Source organism: Equus quagga, chromosome 15 (assembly GCF_021613505.1).
Source record: "Equus quagga isolate Etosha38 chromosome 15, UCLA_HA_Equagga_1.0, whole genome shotgun sequence".
Classification (NCBI taxonomy): Eukaryota; Metazoa; Chordata; class Mammalia; order Perissodactyla; family Equidae; genus Equus; species Equus quagga.
Window position 1 is genome coordinate 18,737,625 of NC_060281.1, and position 18,890 is coordinate 18,756,514.

The 18,890-nt window shown below is 42.0% G+C and overlaps 1 protein-coding gene across 1 annotated transcript in view; it reads right to left on the bottom strand.

Moving 5' to 3' along the window:
- Positions 1–321: 321 nt before the first annotated feature.
- Positions 322–18,890, bottom strand: part of MEP1A (meprin A subunit alpha) — a 33,406-nt gene continuing 14,837 nt past the window's right edge. Inside the window, exons 6-13 of the mRNA XM_046641106.1 lie at positions 18,348–18,523; positions 13,847–14,068; positions 12,509–12,658; positions 9,520–9,735; positions 5,767–6,237; positions 4,878–5,051; positions 4,051–4,351; positions 322–916 (exon numbers count right to left, since the gene is read on the bottom strand). Coding sequence (XP_046497062.1) covers positions 760–916; positions 4,051–4,351; positions 4,878–5,051; positions 5,767–6,237; positions 9,520–9,735; positions 12,509–12,658; positions 13,847–14,068; positions 18,348–18,523 — 1,867 coding nt within the window. The 3' untranslated portion in view covers positions 322–759. The remainder of the gene's footprint in view (positions 917–4,050; positions 4,352–4,877; positions 5,052–5,766; positions 6,238–9,519; positions 9,736–12,508; positions 12,659–13,846; positions 14,069–18,347; positions 18,524–18,890) is intronic.

Genomic DNA, 18,890 nt, shown 5'->3' on the forward strand with positions numbered 1-18,890 from the left:
ACTTTAAAACTTAAAAAATATCTGAAAAAGAGCTTTTGGACATCTCTCCTCCTCCCCCCTCCACACACACACAAACTTACATACAATACTGGACAAATACACAGTACAGATGAAATTTTTATTGAATTTATTAAAGACCTTTCCTTAGAATCAGAGGAGGAGGAAGGTAAATGCCATGAAGTCCTGCTGCCAGAAGGAGTCTTTATTTGAAATCCTTTAACACACAAGACCTTCAAAGAGTAATAGCACTATTGTGTCTGATGAAAAACAAGTACTTGATTCTATTACAAACAACATTTGAGTTTCATTCTGCGTGTCTTGTCTGCAGTAGAAATGAGAGAGTTTCTCTATCTTAGTTATTCATTCAATTATTGGTTCACTCATTCACTTGGGTTGAGAGCCCACATGTGCCAACTGAGTACGTTTCTGGCCCTGGGGCTAGTGCGGTAAATGAGGACCTGCCCGCATGGAGCTTACAGTCTATAGGAAAGACAGGTGATTAGATAAGTGATTCACAAAGAAATGTAATGAACGTTATCACAGGACACACCAGATATATTCCGAGCACATCACAGGGTAACAGCACCATAGCGGAGGAAGGAAAACCATTACGGTCACACCTGAGGCTGAAGGCCTTGGTCCTCAGAGGCCTATTCAAAGCAAAGCCAATGACAACCACTCTAAACTGTGCTGAGCACAGAAAGGGAAGTTGTGAGTGGAGGGGGCGCTTCTGCATTTTGGCCAGCATCAGGAGGTGGGTCACTGCCTTCGCCTTCCAGAATGGATGGAGATGATGGTGAGAGTTAAGAAGACCACGCCAGCTGTGCCTCCAATCATCAGGCCCAAGATGCTGCCCTGCATCTGCATGGCCTGACAGTGCTCCCCCGTGTAGAAGAAGGCGTGACCAGAGGTGCACCTGGGGGAACAGGACACAGGGAGAGTGTGGGAGTCATGGATCCTCGAGGGCTTTTCAATGACAAGCACCAACATGGCAATAAAAGCAGGAAGCACTTACTGAGCCATCCACGTGCCTCACCCCATTCGAAGTGCTTTGTATGAGTCAGTTAAGTGAGTCCTTTGATACCCTCTGAGGTGGTGGTTGTTACCAGGCCGTTCTCATCATCCTCATTTCACAGAAAGGTTAAATAACTTGCTCGAGGTCGCATGGTTAGTAAGTGTTTCACACTTGAAATCTACTCCCGGGAGGTCTGTCTCCAGACCTCTTGGCCACCACGGGCAACGTGCAGAAGAAAGTTCTGGAGCTCTCAAAGACTGTTGCCTGACACTGGCTGGGATTGTAAGCCTCAGGGGAAATTCTCCAGGTAGAGTCTGACTCAGCGCATTAGCTGCAGCTTGAAAACTTCTAGACAATATCAATTAAAATGTTGCTCTCAGGTGAGCATACTGCCGCCTATCTCGCAAATTGCCCTGAAGTTCACATGAGATAACGAGCACATTGTGTCTATCACTCGGTTTTTGGCACACAGCAGGCACCTAATGGCCATGCTTTGGCGTTCCTGTTTTTTAAAATGTTACGTGATATAAAGACCAACTAATCTTAGAACCAAGGCACCAAGTGCAGTGTTTCGTCCCTTCCAGTGGAACAGTTTTGGCCTTTGTTTCAAACAACGTTCCTAGGGCAGTCTACTCACAGAGCAGAATGAGAGGATCAGAAGCCAAGCCCTCGTTTTACTAATCCTGGAACTATTTTACCTTTAAAGTCCTCATCTTTAGTCTAGGAATTGGCTTCTTAAAAATCAGTGAGTAATAGCAAATCTGTTCAATTTTTTTCTGGCCCAATTCCCTCCAAAGGTAGTTTAATTATATTCTCTAGTCTTACCTTAGAGGAACATGTTCCACAAACTCCAAGCTATCGGTTTGTGGGAGAAGAATAATTTGGCCAAGTAGAGACTGACACATGGGTGGAAAGCCCTGGCCTTCCTTACCCTGGGAAGGATGAAGCCAGTCAGGGAACAACTGAAATCTGCCACCCAAGAACCTATTAGCCAAGAGGTGCAGACCCACAGCTGTGGGTCCCTCAAGAGACAAGGCGGGCATTTTCCAATAAAAAGAACCAGGGCTCTTCGGAAAAGTGATTGATTCCCGGGCTGGGGAAGGGAAAACGAAAAATGAGCCTGGAACATCCTATGGTGCCGGAAAGTAAGATCACGTTCATGAAAGGATGAGTGCATGTCGAAAGTGCACAGGAGTCAATCTGGAAAAACTAAAAAGGCCAAAGCTAGAGCAGTATGAGCAACAAAATAAATAAAGGTCCTACTGAAATATCACCCATAGAATAAAATACACATTTATGCATCCTTAGTGCTATAAATATATAATTGCATGGATAAATGAATGGGGAGGATGGGACAATTATTCTTTATAGAAGCATTTCACTTAATGAACGAAGAGGGGGTCGAAGAAATAGAAAATCACCTTTAGTATGTTACAGTGATTTTGGGAGCAGGATCCAGCGATGGGTGTTGAAATTAGTGGGTGAGGATTTGAGGAAAAGCAAGATGTCTGCATGATCTCCAAGAGTCTCTCCCACGAAATATGTCAATTAGAGTGAGGAATGGTGACACCTCTTGGACAGGTGATCAAGGTTAGTGTCACCAGTGGTAACAGATATTAACACCAGTTACGCTCACATGATACACTGAGAAGGGCACATCTCATCTTTGCTATTCTTGCCAAAAATGCACATCCTCAATACAATCACGAGAAAACATCAGATAAACCCAAATTGAGGAACAGTTTACAAAATTACTGACCAGTACTCTTCAAAAGTGTCAAGGTCAGGAAAGACAAGGAAAGACTGAAGAATTGGAAGAAGCCAAGAAAATGTGAAAACTAAATGTAATGTGGTGTCCTGTATTGGATCCTAGAACAGAAAACAGACGTCTTCTGGAAAAATTGAGGAAATCACAATAAGATCTGTAGTTTAGCTAATACTATTGTTAATAGTATTTTGTTTAGTTAACGGTCACGTCATGGCTTTGCTAATTGTACTATGGTAAGATGTCAACATTAGGATATGAGAACTCTGTAGCGTTTTTGCAACATATCCCTAAATCCAAAATTATTTCAAAATAAAAGTTAAAAAAAGAAGAAACAAAGTGGAAATTGGAAAGAACTCATAAGAAATGTAGATATTCTGAGCCAAATAGAACGGTTCCTCCATCTGCTACTATTCTGTCAACTATAACTGACACTTCTCTCATCACATACATCCTTTCATGAAATATTTTTATGCAACTAGCAAACATTATAAAAAGAACGATTAAACATAGTGAACTGTGCAGACAGACAGGCTTAGATGCAACTCCTAGCTCTAGTAGTTACCATCTGGGCGATTTTAGACAAATTTCTGAACCTCTCTTAGCTTCAACCTCCTTATGTACTAAATGGGGACAAGAAGGACCCTTATGTCATAGGGTGACTGTGGGGAATAATTTAGATCATGCATGTATCCTTCTCAGGAGAGCCTGTGGCACATGGCAGACAGTCAAAATGTATCATTCTTATTACCAATACTGAAAACATAACTATGATAATAATTAAAAAAAGGAATTAACAGACAACAGAAATAATAATTAATAACTAGTAATAAAATTGGCAGTCAGTGAAGATGGACACTTGGCCCTGAGTCCCACTGTGGCAGGTCATGGAGCATGAAGTCCCTGGGCTAAAAGTTCTGGGTCGTTTGTGAACACTGCAGTGGAGTCAGAAACCCCAACAACATTGAAGATGTTGTTGGCAATGCCCCAGAGGTGGGAAAGGAATAAAAGTCAAGATACAAGAGATTTGGGACTCCTCTGCCCTGGCAGGACTCCTGTTGTGCCCTGACAGCATGAGCCCCCCGATTCAGGGCACAGCTTTGTGGAGTCAAGGACAGCCACGTCCAGCTGACCATCTGATGGGGTCAACATCAAATCACATTATGTTGTTGCCCTAACCTAAGAGCAGTGTCTTTTTGTCAGTGTTACGCAAATACTGGGCTCACATATGCTGACCCACTGCCTGCCTCCCTCTGGCCACAGAGCCTACCTGCAGCTCGCTGTCCCCTTCACGTTCACACAGATGCCTTCATTCTGGCACGGGTTTGGGTCACACGGGTCTCTGAAGTACTGTGGCCAGTTGTGGTCCTCCAGGGAGCCTGTGTTCTTCACTGACCGCTTCTGTCGGCCGGACTGCCCCTGGTCCAGGCTGTCAGGTAGGGCCTTCTCTAACAAGGCCTTTCCAGAACCTTCTTCTGGGGCTTGCTGCTCCTGGCCTTGGAGAATGAGGCCTTGGGGAATCATCCTGCTGTCTTTAGCTTGAACTTCAGTCTGGTTAAGATGGGTGATATCTTGAGGAAAGAGACAAAGGTGGTGAGGAAGAGCTAAGATTAATAGCTGACTACAATTAACTTCCACTTCTGGAGAAAGTTCCCCAGGCCACCTCTGTTCCCCATGGACATCAGCTTTAGTGACGTGGAAAAGTGGTTTTGAATCCAGCTGATTCTCATAATGCTAGCTATTTTTGTTTTTAACGTAGTCCATTCACATTTTTATTTATTTAACTTGAAAAAAGGAGTGTAAAGTAAGCATGAGTAGACTGATTGAAACTCAACTGAAGTCAGTGAACTGTCATATTTGATAAATTATCAAAAAAAGGGTGACACTAACATTTTAGTTTCTCCCAAGGATAATTAAAGCAGAGATATGAGTCTTTGAGCAATAGAGTAAAATGTGGTTCTCTTAGAACACATCTTTTTTTTTAACCTAGTCTTCCCAAAAGATGTCCACCCTCCCTGAATTGTTTAAAAATCAATGTAAAATCGATAGAACATCCAGAACATGAGGTTATTTATTCAGGAAGACCAGCAAGAGTACCTTCAAAGTCCACAAGAAGTATAAGATCATCATTTTTAAGAAAACTCCTCCTGTTTAGCATTTGGTGGGACATGAAACTATTCCAGCCCAAGTCGATGCTTCTAAAACAGTCACAGTCGCTATAGTAGGACCCCACAATGGACGGCCTGTCCCAGATGACGGAGCCATTTATCGCTGCAAAGTTATAGACAACATCAAATCACACTATGTCTTTATACTTCGCTTTCCAGTTTGTCTTAATGAGTTTATAGAGCTTCATTCGCCAGAAAAAAATATGTTGGAAAAAATCAGGTTATTTACTCTTTCTGGAGAATTAAAACTCAGAATTGGGAGCGGGGAGAGGCAGAGAACCACAGCTCTGAATGGTCAGTTGTCCCCTCCTGAGTGACCTCCTCAGTGAAGAGGGACGAACACCAATAGTTTCTTTCTTTTAAGGCTTAAGGATCTTTATCTGGAAAAAAAAAAGTCTGCCCATTCCTTTTTTGATGCAAGTTTGTTTCATGAACATAGGGATGATCAGTAATATTTTAGGAGTTAGTGCATTAGTTCTGCACAGAGCCTAGGAAATTCTGTGTATTTGATCAATGATTGGCAGTATCTATCTTCTCATTTAGACTGAGCTCAGTAAAGGAGGAACTGCCTGATTTGCTTGTATTCGAAGTACCCAGCATAGAGTTTGGCACATTGCAGGTCCTTAAAAGATGCTGGATGAGTGAATTCAGAAAAGAGAAGGAAGCTGACATTGAAAATTTTAACTTAACGCTCCAATGTGACTGGTACTGATACGCCCACAGAGGAAATGTGAGAGGAACATTAATCTCTCTCACACAGAGGAGAATCGCATCTGTTGGCCCTTCCAGGTTGAGGGGCAGATCTTAGAACCACCTACCTGAAGATGTCTGGGACTTGGAGGTAGTGAACACCATGCTTGAGGACATTCTATTCCTGACATCAGCCTCCTGGTCAAGTACTGTTATTATCACTTGTCTGTTTTCCACTGGCCACTCCAGGATAGCGTCGTTCTCCCCACTGCACAAGTGAAATGCAAGTCTTATGTAGCCAGGGCTACTGGAGTTTGTTCCATGAGGGTATAAGGTCAACCCAAAACCGTATCCCTCTGAATTGTAGAATCGAGGGCTCAGGAGCCTGTCCCCTTTGACGGTGTTCTGAAGGACCTGGGAGAAATTCCGTACTGTCCAAACCCCTGTGGGGCATGGGGTTTCAGTCAGAGTGATGTCATCCAGGTAAATTCCCCCATTCGAGTTCTGGGGGTCACCTTTTGTGCCCTGGAAAAGGTAGCGAAACTTCTTTTCCTCTCTGAGTGTCACATGGGCAATTTTCCAATTTTGGTCGCTGTCTCCTGAGGACGCAGAATAAGGAGAGTGACAACTTTGGCCAACATTTATTGAGCACTTACTATGAACCTGGTACTACACCACGTGCTTTCCATGAATTAGCTCATGTAGTCCTCCCAGCAGTCCTGGGAGATAGGTACTGTGATAAATTGGGTAAGGGACTTTTCCAAAATCACATGTCTAGTAAGGGAAAATAGCTTAAAAAATGACACATTATGACTTATTTTAAAATTCGTATTCCGATTTAATCATGAATGTGTTTTCCATTATCATTTAATTCCACAGATTCTGGATTTCTACCTGGGTTTGATGGTATTAATGTACTCCATCCCCTAACATTAACCCTAAATACCCAAGAATTAGGCTGAACCATATAAAATAGTCATTTTGTAAGCCAAAAGCCAAATAATGGCAATTTCACGGAGTCTGACCAATGACTTAATGCCAGAGAGAAATATGGAAGGCCATAGAGAAAATGATAACTTACAAGACCAGCTGGACCTCCCCTACCCAAAACTGACTCAAACCCTAACATCCAAGTTTTTATCTTCCTCATATTATCTGAAATTCTACCAAGTAGGGGCTTCCTCCTCTTTTAAAAAACAAATAATCCAAATAGAGTTACCACCAACCAGATATCTACATTCCAGTGAAATTTAGATCTACTTGCTTTTTCCTGAGACTGAACTGGAAGTAGGAATTTTGAATAAAGAGCCGAGGGAAGAAGTGAGAAGCTTGTCCTAGAACATGGGATCCTGGGCTGGACAGTGTAAGAAGCCAGAAAGGAGCCTGTGAGACTGAGGAGAGAAAGCCGTCAGGCCAGAGAAATGGAGAATTCCCCGAGGATCTGCCCCACTTTGATACTGTGCCCAGGGGGAGCCCTAGCATTGGGCTTAGAGAGGTGAAGAAAAATGTGACATCGCCAGAGGGAATCATGCTGCCTAAAATGAATTCACACAGACGAGCGTTCCAGAAGTTTAATCTGAAATACAAGTTGCCAGAGGGCTTTGAAAAGGTCTTTTTTCCTCTTTCTGCGTGTTGTAACCAGAAATCTACTCACAGAGCTGTACTTTCCCCCAAACTCAAAAGTCCTTTTATCTCCCTTTGCTCTGGGTGATACTCTCTCAGGACGACTTCAAGAGACAGGTCTAAAATGCTCTGTTTTCCGGGGTAGAGCTGGTTACGGCCTGTGTGGTCAGGGTACATGTACACAGAGGAGAGAGATAGAGAAGAAGACCATGTCTGTAACATACAAACTGATGTAACTGTCATCTCCTGGGGACAGGACCACAGCCAAGTGGAGGACACATGGACCTGAAATGTAATGGGTGCCAGAAAGTCCAGAACAGGGACAGAGATACGAGATTTGAACTATTTACCGAGCAGAGTTATAGATCATAAGAATTCTGAAAAAAGAACAAGAATTACTTTCTTGCTGATGACTAAGTACCCTTTTTTCTTCAGATGGGTTGACCATGAGGTTGGAATGTGGGAACATAGGACAGAGAGGAAGACCTGAGGGGCCACTACCATGTGGGCAGGGCCTCATCTACAAAGTCATTAACAAGGTTGTATTTACATGCTCCCACAGAGCTGCTGTGTATCAGGCAGGCAAGAAACAGTACTGAGATTGTTTAAGACAAAGCTCATCCTTGTTAGTTCAGAATTGTTATTCTTAAGGGTATCCTGGCCTCACTGAAAACGTGTGTGTGTGTGTACATACATATATTTATGCGCAAACATTTTGCATGTAAGTTTGCATATAAACATATAATATATATATATATACATATACACGTGCACACATAGAGACATATTTTGTGTGTGAGCATTTTGGTTAAAAAACACATTTTTCAAAAGTTAAAAGCTATTCAAAAACAGTTGCAACTATCTTAAGTTGAATACCACCTGAACACTAAATGTATTCAACTAACCTTTTAGAATAGTTTCATCGACAAGTCAGTATCAGAATGTACTACTTTAAAAATCCATTCATATGCCACTTCCGGGGAACTTACAGAGACATACCTTGAATTCTACCGAATTCAAAGCATAAGCAGTGTAAGTAACTAAGACAGCATAAGATATTTGCTTGGTTGAGTTTATGCTTGTGAGGATAATATTTGAAACTTTCTATGAAAGTGAGCAATAATAGCTCCCATCAATATTATTGAGACTCTAATTCATTTTCTCATTAAATATTTACAATCCTAGGTAATAGCAAATTCTCAGCTCTTAAGGGCGCCTAGCTGTCATCCCTCCATTTGATAAAGATGCTCTGTAAATTTCAGCCAGAAAAGGGAACCCCTCAAAACCATTATCTGTGGTGTTCCCAGGGGGCCCCCAGAGTGGCCTGGGCAGAGGCGATCGGGCATCTGTTCTTATGTGTGGCCTCTAAGGAAGGCTCCACCCTTCGAGAGCAGCAGCAGCATCTAGAAGTTGACAAAGCATGCTTCCTTTACTGGGACTCATTTTAACTTGAGAAATTCTTTGTCGAATGGAAAAATAGGAAAGCGTGTCTCTCTTTTCCTAGTTATGAATGAACCACCACCACAGCAAAAGAATGTAAATACTTAGCTTTATAACCCAGGATTTTGATTTACAGCCAGACTACCCTCACATCCTACTGCCTACCTTAGCACTGTAAGATTTTCACTCTGACTCTCTTACAGAAATACATAAAGTATAAGTTAGCAATATATAAACGACAGTAACAAAATTGATTTATACAAATGGCTTATTTCCCATCAACTTCACAAGCAGGCTTCAAGTTACTTCAGTGTATTAAATAAGGCTATTGTTCAGTTTTCTGAAACAGATGCAGAAACACTTATGGTCAAGCTATTTAACCAGTCCCTCTCCAGCAGCATCGATTCCTGCTTCCCTCTTTCCTTCCAACCTCCACTCCTGAGTCAACAATTTTCTCTGTCCTGGCTTTCTCCAAAGTTCTAGAGAAAATTGGACTTGTATATTCTGATTGGCATCTTACAAAAGTATATTTCAACCTCACCTAAACCCTCACTGCTTCTTCTGATTTCTGAGTGGCCAAAACATTCATTGAGTGGTTAAAACATGCCAGACATTACGCATTTAGAAGGGGAGGATGAGGACGGGAGGTGGAGGACAAGGGAGGAAGAGGAGAAAGAGGAGGCGGCAGAGTGGGAGGAGGTGGAGAAGGACTGAACAGAGGAGGGAAGGAGGAAAAGAGAGCAGGAGGGGAAGGAGGAGAAGGATCAAGATCTCAGGTTTTAAGCCAAACCAGTCCTGGCATCAATCCCTCCAAGTACCTTGAAAGGTCTTCACCTTGACCAGCTTGCGGACGTTGCCCGTGCCGTCATCCCTCCTGACCCAGACGACGAGTCTATCTGAAGGGCTTCCTGTCATTCTATAGAAAAACTGCAGGCACTGCTCCTTCCTCTTTGGGTAAAGAATCCGAGACTCCAGCAGGGCTGCCTCTTCTGTGGACCCCGAGCTCGTGTTGAGGTGCATGAAGTAGCCGGCACCTATGGAGAGAGCACCCCAAAGTCCCATCTCTGGCTGCCCACGCCACAGGGTGCCCTCGACCCCAGCAAAGTGAAATTGTGAACAACAGCCATTATCCAGGCAATGAAGGCTAGACCTCCTCTGGGGAAAATAAAAAGGTTGTTTGTCAGTAAATATTCTGTTTGTCTCCATGGACAGACTCGCTGGCTAAGCCACAGCTCTCCACTGCTTCTTTTGATCATCTTCGTTCCCAAGCTTGCATAATGTATACCTCTGACTTCAGGAGATATGGGCTTCAAGCAAAGTTTGACAGAATTTAGTGTCTGTGAGATGAATTCCATTTTCCTCACTGACATCACTGTTTAAACTAGAGATTCATTCCAAAGAAAAGAGCTGGCCTCCTAGTTGTGTAAGAAACTGGGACCAAAGGTTTAGGAATTGGATTTTAAATATTCCCAATGACAAGGGTTCAGTTTCATCTGTTTCTAGGCTAATAACTGAGTTATTATCAGTGGTAAAGAATCATCTTTACCGTGTCATAAGAAGGGACATTCATGGCATATTAGGGACTAATTGAGGATTTCTCCTGAAAGGGCACTGAAAAAGAGGGCAGAAAGTGTCTACATTTGTGCCAGAGCTGGGGTTTTCCCAACTCAGATATCTCAAAACTGTCTCCCCCAAAACAAGCAGGTGGCTAAGCAGATATGTTACTTGGAAAACCAGCACGCTTTCCAAAGTCAAGCGCAATGAACAATTTTTGCATATAAAGCAGTCAAACTTGCTCCAGTACTCAGTCTCTTACCAAATGCTCCACTGAAAACATTTCTCAAAGTAAACATGAAGTGAGCATCTACTACAGTTCTAGATATTGTGGCAATATGCTTCTCGGCCTCACCCTGCCTCACCCATGGGGTGCCTGCCTTCCTTATCGGCAGCAAGCATCCATGTGTAAATAAGCTTTCCACAAAGCTTAAAAACATCACAAGGTTTTAATATTACATCAGGACAAATTATATTATCTTCCATGTTCTTCTAAATGTGTTATGAATTACTGAGTGCTTGGGTTAAAGGAAACGAGCTCACATGGTCTCCAGGTGGTCCTTGCTCAGGAATTCTGTCCAGGTGGACTTGGAATGGGGAAGTCAAGTCCAATAACTCAGGTCTTGGAGTCAGACCTGAATTCTTGCCCTGGCTCTGCCACTAAGTAGGTGTTCATTCATCTCTCTGGGTTTCAAATAGGAGGTATCTTCTATGCTTCAAGCTCTTCAAGTCTGCGCATCTACCTGAACAATACCAGTGCTCTCTAGACAGAGGAAACACCATCCCATTAAATGCCTCCTGTGGAAGAAGCATAATAGCTGGTCAAGTTAACCTGATAAAGCTTTTCTAGATATTTCTTCTAGGGTGTGATTCTTTCCTTTCCTATTAAGTTGCTAGAACATTGTTCTAGCTGGTTCCTCCCAAATGAAGATCACCTTTCTGTTTAGCTGGAAACTATTATCCTAGCAGCAATCCCACAGGAGAGATTGGACGAGAGGCAAAGATGGAAATTTAGAGAGAACTTCAGGCCTCGATCACCCTTTGGACACTTGGAATTATGTGTTTAATAATCTGCTGTGTGACAGAGACTTTCAAACTTTGCCAAGGCCAGAGGAACAGTGGCAATGTTTTATGACCTCTGACATTCTTCTCCCTGGTGGCTGGCATCTGAGTGACAAACTGGGTTCCTTTTATGAAGGAACTCTAACCATCTCTCACACAGGCACGGACTAAGTGACTTCGTAATAGACCAGTCTTTAAAACGCAATTATAATCTATAACCCCACTGCTTCCAAACAGAGGAGAGATGATTTCAATGACAGGCACATAATAAAAGGATGCTAAAATAGAAATTAAAAAAAAAAGGAACCTCTGACAAGAAAGGGAAGATGGAAAAAAATAAGGAGTGAAGCTGCTGGTCTGCAGCAGGAAGCTCTGTACGCACCATCTCCTTCCATCCTCATTGTGAAGCAGCAATATCTTGCTGGTCAGAAAGGGATATAAAAACAAAGACTTAAAAAGCAACAACAACGAAAACAATTTCTTATGGTCACATTAGCAAGTAGTGGAGGCAGATTTCAAACCCAGGTCTGTCTGACTTTACGGCTTTTTCACTATACAAACCATATATAGGAGCTGTCTGAAGCTGTGCTATCCAATATGGCGGCTGCAAAACAAATGTGGCTATTGGGCACTTGAACTGCAGCCTGCCCAAACTCAGATGTGGGAGAAGGGTAAAATACGCACCAGGTTTCAAATAACTAGTATAAAAAATTGTGGAGTACCTCATTAATAATTTTAACACTGATTACATGTCAAATGTTAATATTTTGGATATAGTGGGTTAAATAAAATATATTTTTTTACATAGCTTATTTATTATACACATATTTTAAATAAAATATAGCTTTTTTACATAGCTATTAGAAAATTTTACATTACATATGTGACTTTCATTATAGTTCTATTGGAGAGCACTGCTCAGGTACATTACCCTTATTTACAAAGTCATGTCTTATCAACCATATGCTGTATCAGTTTTGTCATTGCTTAAGTGCATCTTTCTTTTGCATGCCCAGAACCTGCATGCTTTTTACTGAGTTAATAAATAAGATATGAGAAATGTTCTTTGTCCTTGTTGAAATTTCCAAATTTGATAACTAACATTCCAGGGGAGGCAAAACATGTTGACAGCCATTTCCTAATTGAACCTGGTGAACCAACTCAATCTGTTTACGCTCTACCTTCACCAACCTGTGCATTGTCCCACCAACGTGTGATCCACTTGTTCAGGCTGAGAGCTGTCTTCATGGACCCAGTCAACATCATCTCTGGTACCCTGAATCATCCCACAGATGTTTGTCTTCTCAAAAGCACAGTGGTCCAAAAGGGTGTGAGTTGTGGCTGCAAATGATATTTTTGTCACCTGGTTAAAAACTTAAGGCATCTCATTTCAAATACCTAATGTCTCAGACCAGTAAAACCTCATTGCTCAGATACAATAGTATCATGAGCCTTTCATTTTCTTGACTTTTTCTCAAATGCAAATCCTATTCTCATCCATTAGATCTGAGACTTGCTAACACAGATGAAGCCCTACCTACCTCACTGAGTCACATGATGAAAAGAATTATGCTTTGCTATATAAATGCCAACCACGAACCCCTTTAGATCAAGAACAAGGTACCTGTGTACTGGGCCTTGTATTTAGTGGATCTTCGGCACATAAGTACTGAACAGAATTAAACAATGTGTCTCTGAAGACTAGTGGGGTGTTGGTTCACAACCACGGGAGTTTCCCGGGTGCCAACAAGGGGAGGGGAGACTGAAGAAAGAGGCAGACTGCCCCAGATTGGTAGGTGGCAGGTTTACTAAGCAAGGGAACTTACTTATGAGGCTTTTCATGGGAGCCTCATGGTGAGTAGCTCTCCACACCCACCCACTAGAATCTTAAGGCTTTATATGGAGGTCTTAACTGGATTCAGTCACATATACCGTCCAGATGTTGTCAACAACACATTGATCTCTCAAGGCTGCGTCCTTGAAAATGGCTCCAGCTGTGGGAATGGCGGGCGAAGGTACATTCTAAGGACAGGGGAGGGGTGAGAAGCCTCAGATGGCCTGGGTCTAGCTCAAGGGTTAACTGGTGTTCACATCCTCTTGATGACCTCCTCCAACATGGGGTCATCTTAGAAAACATGCCATCCCAGAGCATTGGGTTACTCTAGGAAAAACTAAACTGGATAAAAAAATTTGCATGGAAAAAAACCTTTCTAGTCTATCACCGACCTCGAGCTTTACATGGTGATGCGTCCTTCAAAAGGAAGCTGCAGAAATGAGACAATTACAGCTCCTTACGTTGATCCAATACTTCCACTTTACAAAACACAACCACACATTTGATTTTCATAACCATCCTGTGAGGCGGGTGTTATAATTTTTTCTATTCCAGAGACAGAGAAACTAAGGTTATGTAGTTTCCCACAAGTAGAACATGAGCGAAGAGGAAAGGAAGCGCACAGGAGATCAGCAAGGCTGGAGGACTCTGTGCGGGGGCTTGTACGCCCAATCCTCAGCCCCAGGGGCACTCACTGCAGTTGTACATTCGGTTCAGCCTCTCCAAATCGACGGCACTGAAATCCAGGCGCTGCCCAATGATGGAGTCGAACTCAGGGATTTTTGCCGTGATGGTGGGGACGCTTGCATCCTTGTTAAATGAGAAAGGCCCGTAGTGCATCACAGACTCGTAATCATAGGGTGTGTTGAGGTCTGTGATGAAGTTGTCATCGTAGGTGTTAAAGTTGTGCTGGTAACCTGTCAAGGAGAGAATCCACAGGTCCTGTTCAGTCACAGCATTTCCCCTTTGACCAGATTCTCAAGCAGAGATCAAAAAACAAGGAGACAATCTATCTTTGATTTAAATATATTTATATATTTAACACATTTATAATTAGCATAATGTATAAAATTAATGCATATTATTAATTACTATTCACCAATTAATATTATAATGAATTAATATATGATAGCATATAAAATTATTATAATGAATATAAAAATATATATTATAATTAATATATAAATATATACATGTTATATATTTTTAATATATGTATATATTTAAATCAAAGATCATTATATTTCTGGGTGAATGTGTATGTATACGGTTTTCAGAAAGAGAAGGTAAAATGTCAAAGTGGAGGCAGGTATTCCAACTGGCAAGAATTTCTGAATTCAGGAAAATATCCAGGAGTGATACACCTTGCTAATAGCCAAGTACCTCAGCCGGCTCTGTACCTGGCCAGTCCTTCCACAGGTTAGAAAAAGGAAATCTGAGGGGCAGAGGGAAAGGTAAGCAGCTGGCAAGAAAGGGGCATCTTGTCCAGCAAGGCTCACATCCTTCTGTTTCAGAAATAGCCTCATGGAGAGAAGAATAAAATAGGAAGAAAACAATTTATTTTCCTATCAAAATAGAAAAGGAAACTATTTTCACAAGATTAGTGCAAGTGAGATAACATGTACTGCAAAGTGCAAGGCTGAAATGAGAAACCGATCGGCTCTTCTTTTCACCTACTAGCCACCAGGCATCGACTGCTTCAGCTGCAGTCATGGGAGGCTCATAGATTTTTAATTTCCTTCTAGAGCAGTGGTTGGAAAACTGAATGAGAATGTTCATATCTCTTCCAATAATAACTTTCCGTCCTCGTGATCTTCTCCTTCTCTAGTTCCCCTTCAGTTGTTTTTATCAATTAGAAGAAAATATGCCACCGGCCAGGTGGCACAATGGTTAAGCGCACACGTTCCACTCCTCGGCGGCCCAGGGTTAGCCGGTTCAGATCCCGGGAGCGGACATGGAACCCCTTGGCAAAAGCCATGCTGTGGTAGGTGCCCCACATATCAAGTAGAGGAAGATGGGCACAGATGTTAGCTCAGGGCCAGTCTTCCTCAGCAAAAAGAGGAGGATTGGCAGTAGTTAGCTCAGGGCTAATCTTCCTCAAAAAAAAAATTTAAAAAAATAAAAATTAAAAAGATGAAAATATAATTGTCTACCAAAGGCTTTCATACAGGTACATTTAGGACTGAAGAAGCGTGGCGCAACCTGGGGGATGGTCCAGCAGGTGCGGGAGGGAGTCTCCAAATGCTTTTGGAAAAGCCAATGAACCCCTTTGAGCAAGACTTTGCTTTAACTATAAAACGAAAATACTCGTATTTCATCCTCCCAACTCACAGGGATTTTATGCAGACTATGGGATCAAAGCATTTTCAAAGGTGGGACAGGACTGAAAGAAATAAATGACCCAAACAGGGAAGGGGGAAAGCGACTCCTTCCAGAACATTTTGTCCTAGGATGTCATTTGAGGAGCAGATTTATAAAGAGCATCACGGTGGTATGAGGACTAGGGCTTGGGTCTGAGGTCTCCTGGTGACTCTTGGCGGCACCTTAAGCAAAGCACTTTCAACTCACTGGATGTGTTTTCTTTAACTTTCAAGAGAATCAAGTTAGAATAGATTATTTTATTCTTTATTATTCAAGGATTCTTATCAGAGTGCTTTACCAAATTAATGCTTTGAATGATTTTTAAAAACGTATTCATTTTTGTGCTTAATTTGTTGTGCTTAATCGCTACTGGGAGCTGTGCCAGGTGGGCGGCGGCCCCTGGCCGTGAACAGGACAGGCAAGGTCCTGCCTTCAGGAAACTCGCAGCTGAGAGCCTTGAAGAGGGAGTGGTCTTGTAAACCAGAGGTCTGTCGGCAAACCCTTTGTGTAAAGGGTCAGAAAGAAAATACTTTTGGCTTTGCAAGCCATATGGTTTCTGTCACAGCTATTCAACTCTGCCACGTAGCACAAAAGCTGTCATAGGCAATGCATGAACAAAGAGATGCGGCTGTGCTCCCGTAACACTTGATTTACAAAACCAAGTGGATGTGGCCCATGGGCTAGAGTTGCAGACCCCTGCTAGACTTCAGAAGTTGAGTTTTTCTTTAGTGGAGAGAAACAGATGCAGAAAACACAATTCCAACTTAAGAAACGGAGATGGATTTGGGGAAAGAACTACATAGCCAGTACAGTGTGTTCGTAAGTTAAGCAATAAGATTGCCATCAACTGAAGATCAGATGCAATACAAGTCATAAATTACCCTGAGCAATAATACTGCCCTTGATTATGATTTTATTGTATTTGATGTCCCACTTGAGAACCATTCTCCAGCAAGTGCAGGCAATTTAGATATATGGAATTACACCTGATGAAAATATAGATAGGTGATGAGCAAACGTGTTGAGTAGCCCATGCTCGACCCAGGACTCAGCAAGTCTGCAAACTACCCTGGCAAATGTGTCAGCTCCCTCCGAGAAAGGGAACTTCATTTGGCCTAAAACCATCCAAAAAGCACTAAGCATTAGGCTCTGCAAGACTTAAAAATGTGAATATTTTCTGCTTCCCTGTGTAATTTTCAGCAGAGTCAAGTACAGGTGCAGGAGGGTAAGAAATTCAGGCCTCTAAACAAATACAGAAGAAGTCTAATAGTGCCTTGAGTCTCACAAACAGAGACTCTTTTGGTCTTTGACCTATGACCTCCCACTCCCCTACCTCTCTACACAGACCCAGTTATTACCCCTGGGAGAGAAATACATTAAATTTGATCTGTTATTTCATATCTGGGTGAATTTCATATCTGGGAGGCAAAGAAGAATATGACTCGGCCTCTAGCTCCATGGTTGGGGGGTGGATGGGTGGAAGTGTGTGTGCGGATCCAATCCTGCTGACATATTAGGCTTTTACAAACCACACAGTCTCCCTCCCTCCGTCAGCACTCCCATTCATAGAAATACCAGAAGATGAGGTACTGGGAGAGACACACATTGAGAAACCTGACAGGTGATTTTGATACGATTAGCCATCCCCACCCCCACCTCACGTGAGAACCATTCACCCACTTCACTCCAACATGAGCTAGTTCTGGCGGAAGTCTTTTGGGCATTCATATTTAATTTTAAACTATGGCCAGTTCTTCTAAGTCCCTAAAAATAAAGTTGTTAGAGATGCCCTGCACTATGTGAACCCACACGTGAAATTGGGATCTAAATAAAACAGGCAGTTACTTGCCTTATGAAAATCATGTGTGGTAATAGTTAAGGCATTTTTAATCCATTAAAGTTTCATTAATCTATTACTGCCAAAAATAATGCTTTTCCACTCCCTCAACTAATTCCTAATTAAAATTCAGGTGTCTTCAGAAACACAGCATTGACTTTTTCTCTCACTGGAAACTACTCGATAAATAATGTTTTAGCGTACTCAAAGCCACTCTACTTAGTTGTCTCAAGCCATTAAGGAAGGCAGTGTCCAAGGAAGTCTAACAAAATGAAAGAATGCCGAAATTGTTAGAATAACGTAACTGCATAATAATATGTGAAATAAAACTGTGTCATCATTTGCGTAGCATGGGCTGCGGGCAGAGGAAGAGAGGAGCTCAGGAAGGAGAATGAAAAGAGCAGCACGTTTTGATTAACTAGAATTCAGACTACTAGCCAGAATTAACATAATTAGGGGTACAATTTCAGATAGAAGTATTCATTTTTGTTGTCTTTTTTTGTTTTATTTTTAACACCTATCATTGACTTGGTAAAGCACCAAAAAAGTTCTTGAGTATGTTTTAGCATCATCACACAGTCAACTAAACCTCATGCAGTCTCCTACAACTAGATGGGATTTCACATCCAGAAAAATGACCCCGACATCCTCAGAGATCTAATTCACTTTACTAATTCAGATGGGAAAATAGACAGCATTTTAGACAGATTTTCAACAAAAACACTGAAACAAAGTAAAAACTTCTCATTAACTTTCAGTTAACTCCCACATTGAGTTAACCAACATACAGCATTCCCTGAGACTCTTATCTGGGGTTGGTTATGATCGGATCAGTACAGTCCACAGGAGAAGCCAACAAATTGCATCCAGCAAAGTGTGTGTTCCCACTGGAGAAGCTGAAGCTCCCATCCACACACAGATATGGCCAGGTCATCCCAGGGTTGTCTCAGATAAAGATAATAGCAAATCCCACCCAACCACCTTGGTTTCATACACACCTGAAATAATTTCATCCCACCAGATGTTCACATAATCATCCCGGTCAGTCCTTGACTGCTCATGGTAAAATCCCAAAGCATGCAAGATCTCATGTTCAATGATGGCTTTATAGTCACATCCCCGGCCAATGGAAATGTTCTGTCCCACGTGTTGGTCGCCAACCTCAGACCAGCACCTTTAGAAAGGAGAAGAGGGAAATTTTCTACTAAAGAATTCTTAAGTGGCTGTAATTCACAGGATTCCAGAACACAAAATTTGAAGGGAATTAGATTTGATTTAAAAAAGAAATTATCAATAGGCATTCTCATAAGCAAATGGCTCAACATAAAGGATTGGGTAAATAAGCAACATTCCCCGGAGGGAATGTCATGCAGGCTTTAAAAGTGACAGTTCATCATAAAGGTGGTACGTGTACTCAGAGGCAAAGTAATCCTAATAACACATCAGGTGAAAGATGTAAAAATTGGCATTCTTCCTCACCTTCGCAAAATCATAGGGCATTCCAAAGAATAACGCTATTGCTTTTATACTACAATATTAAG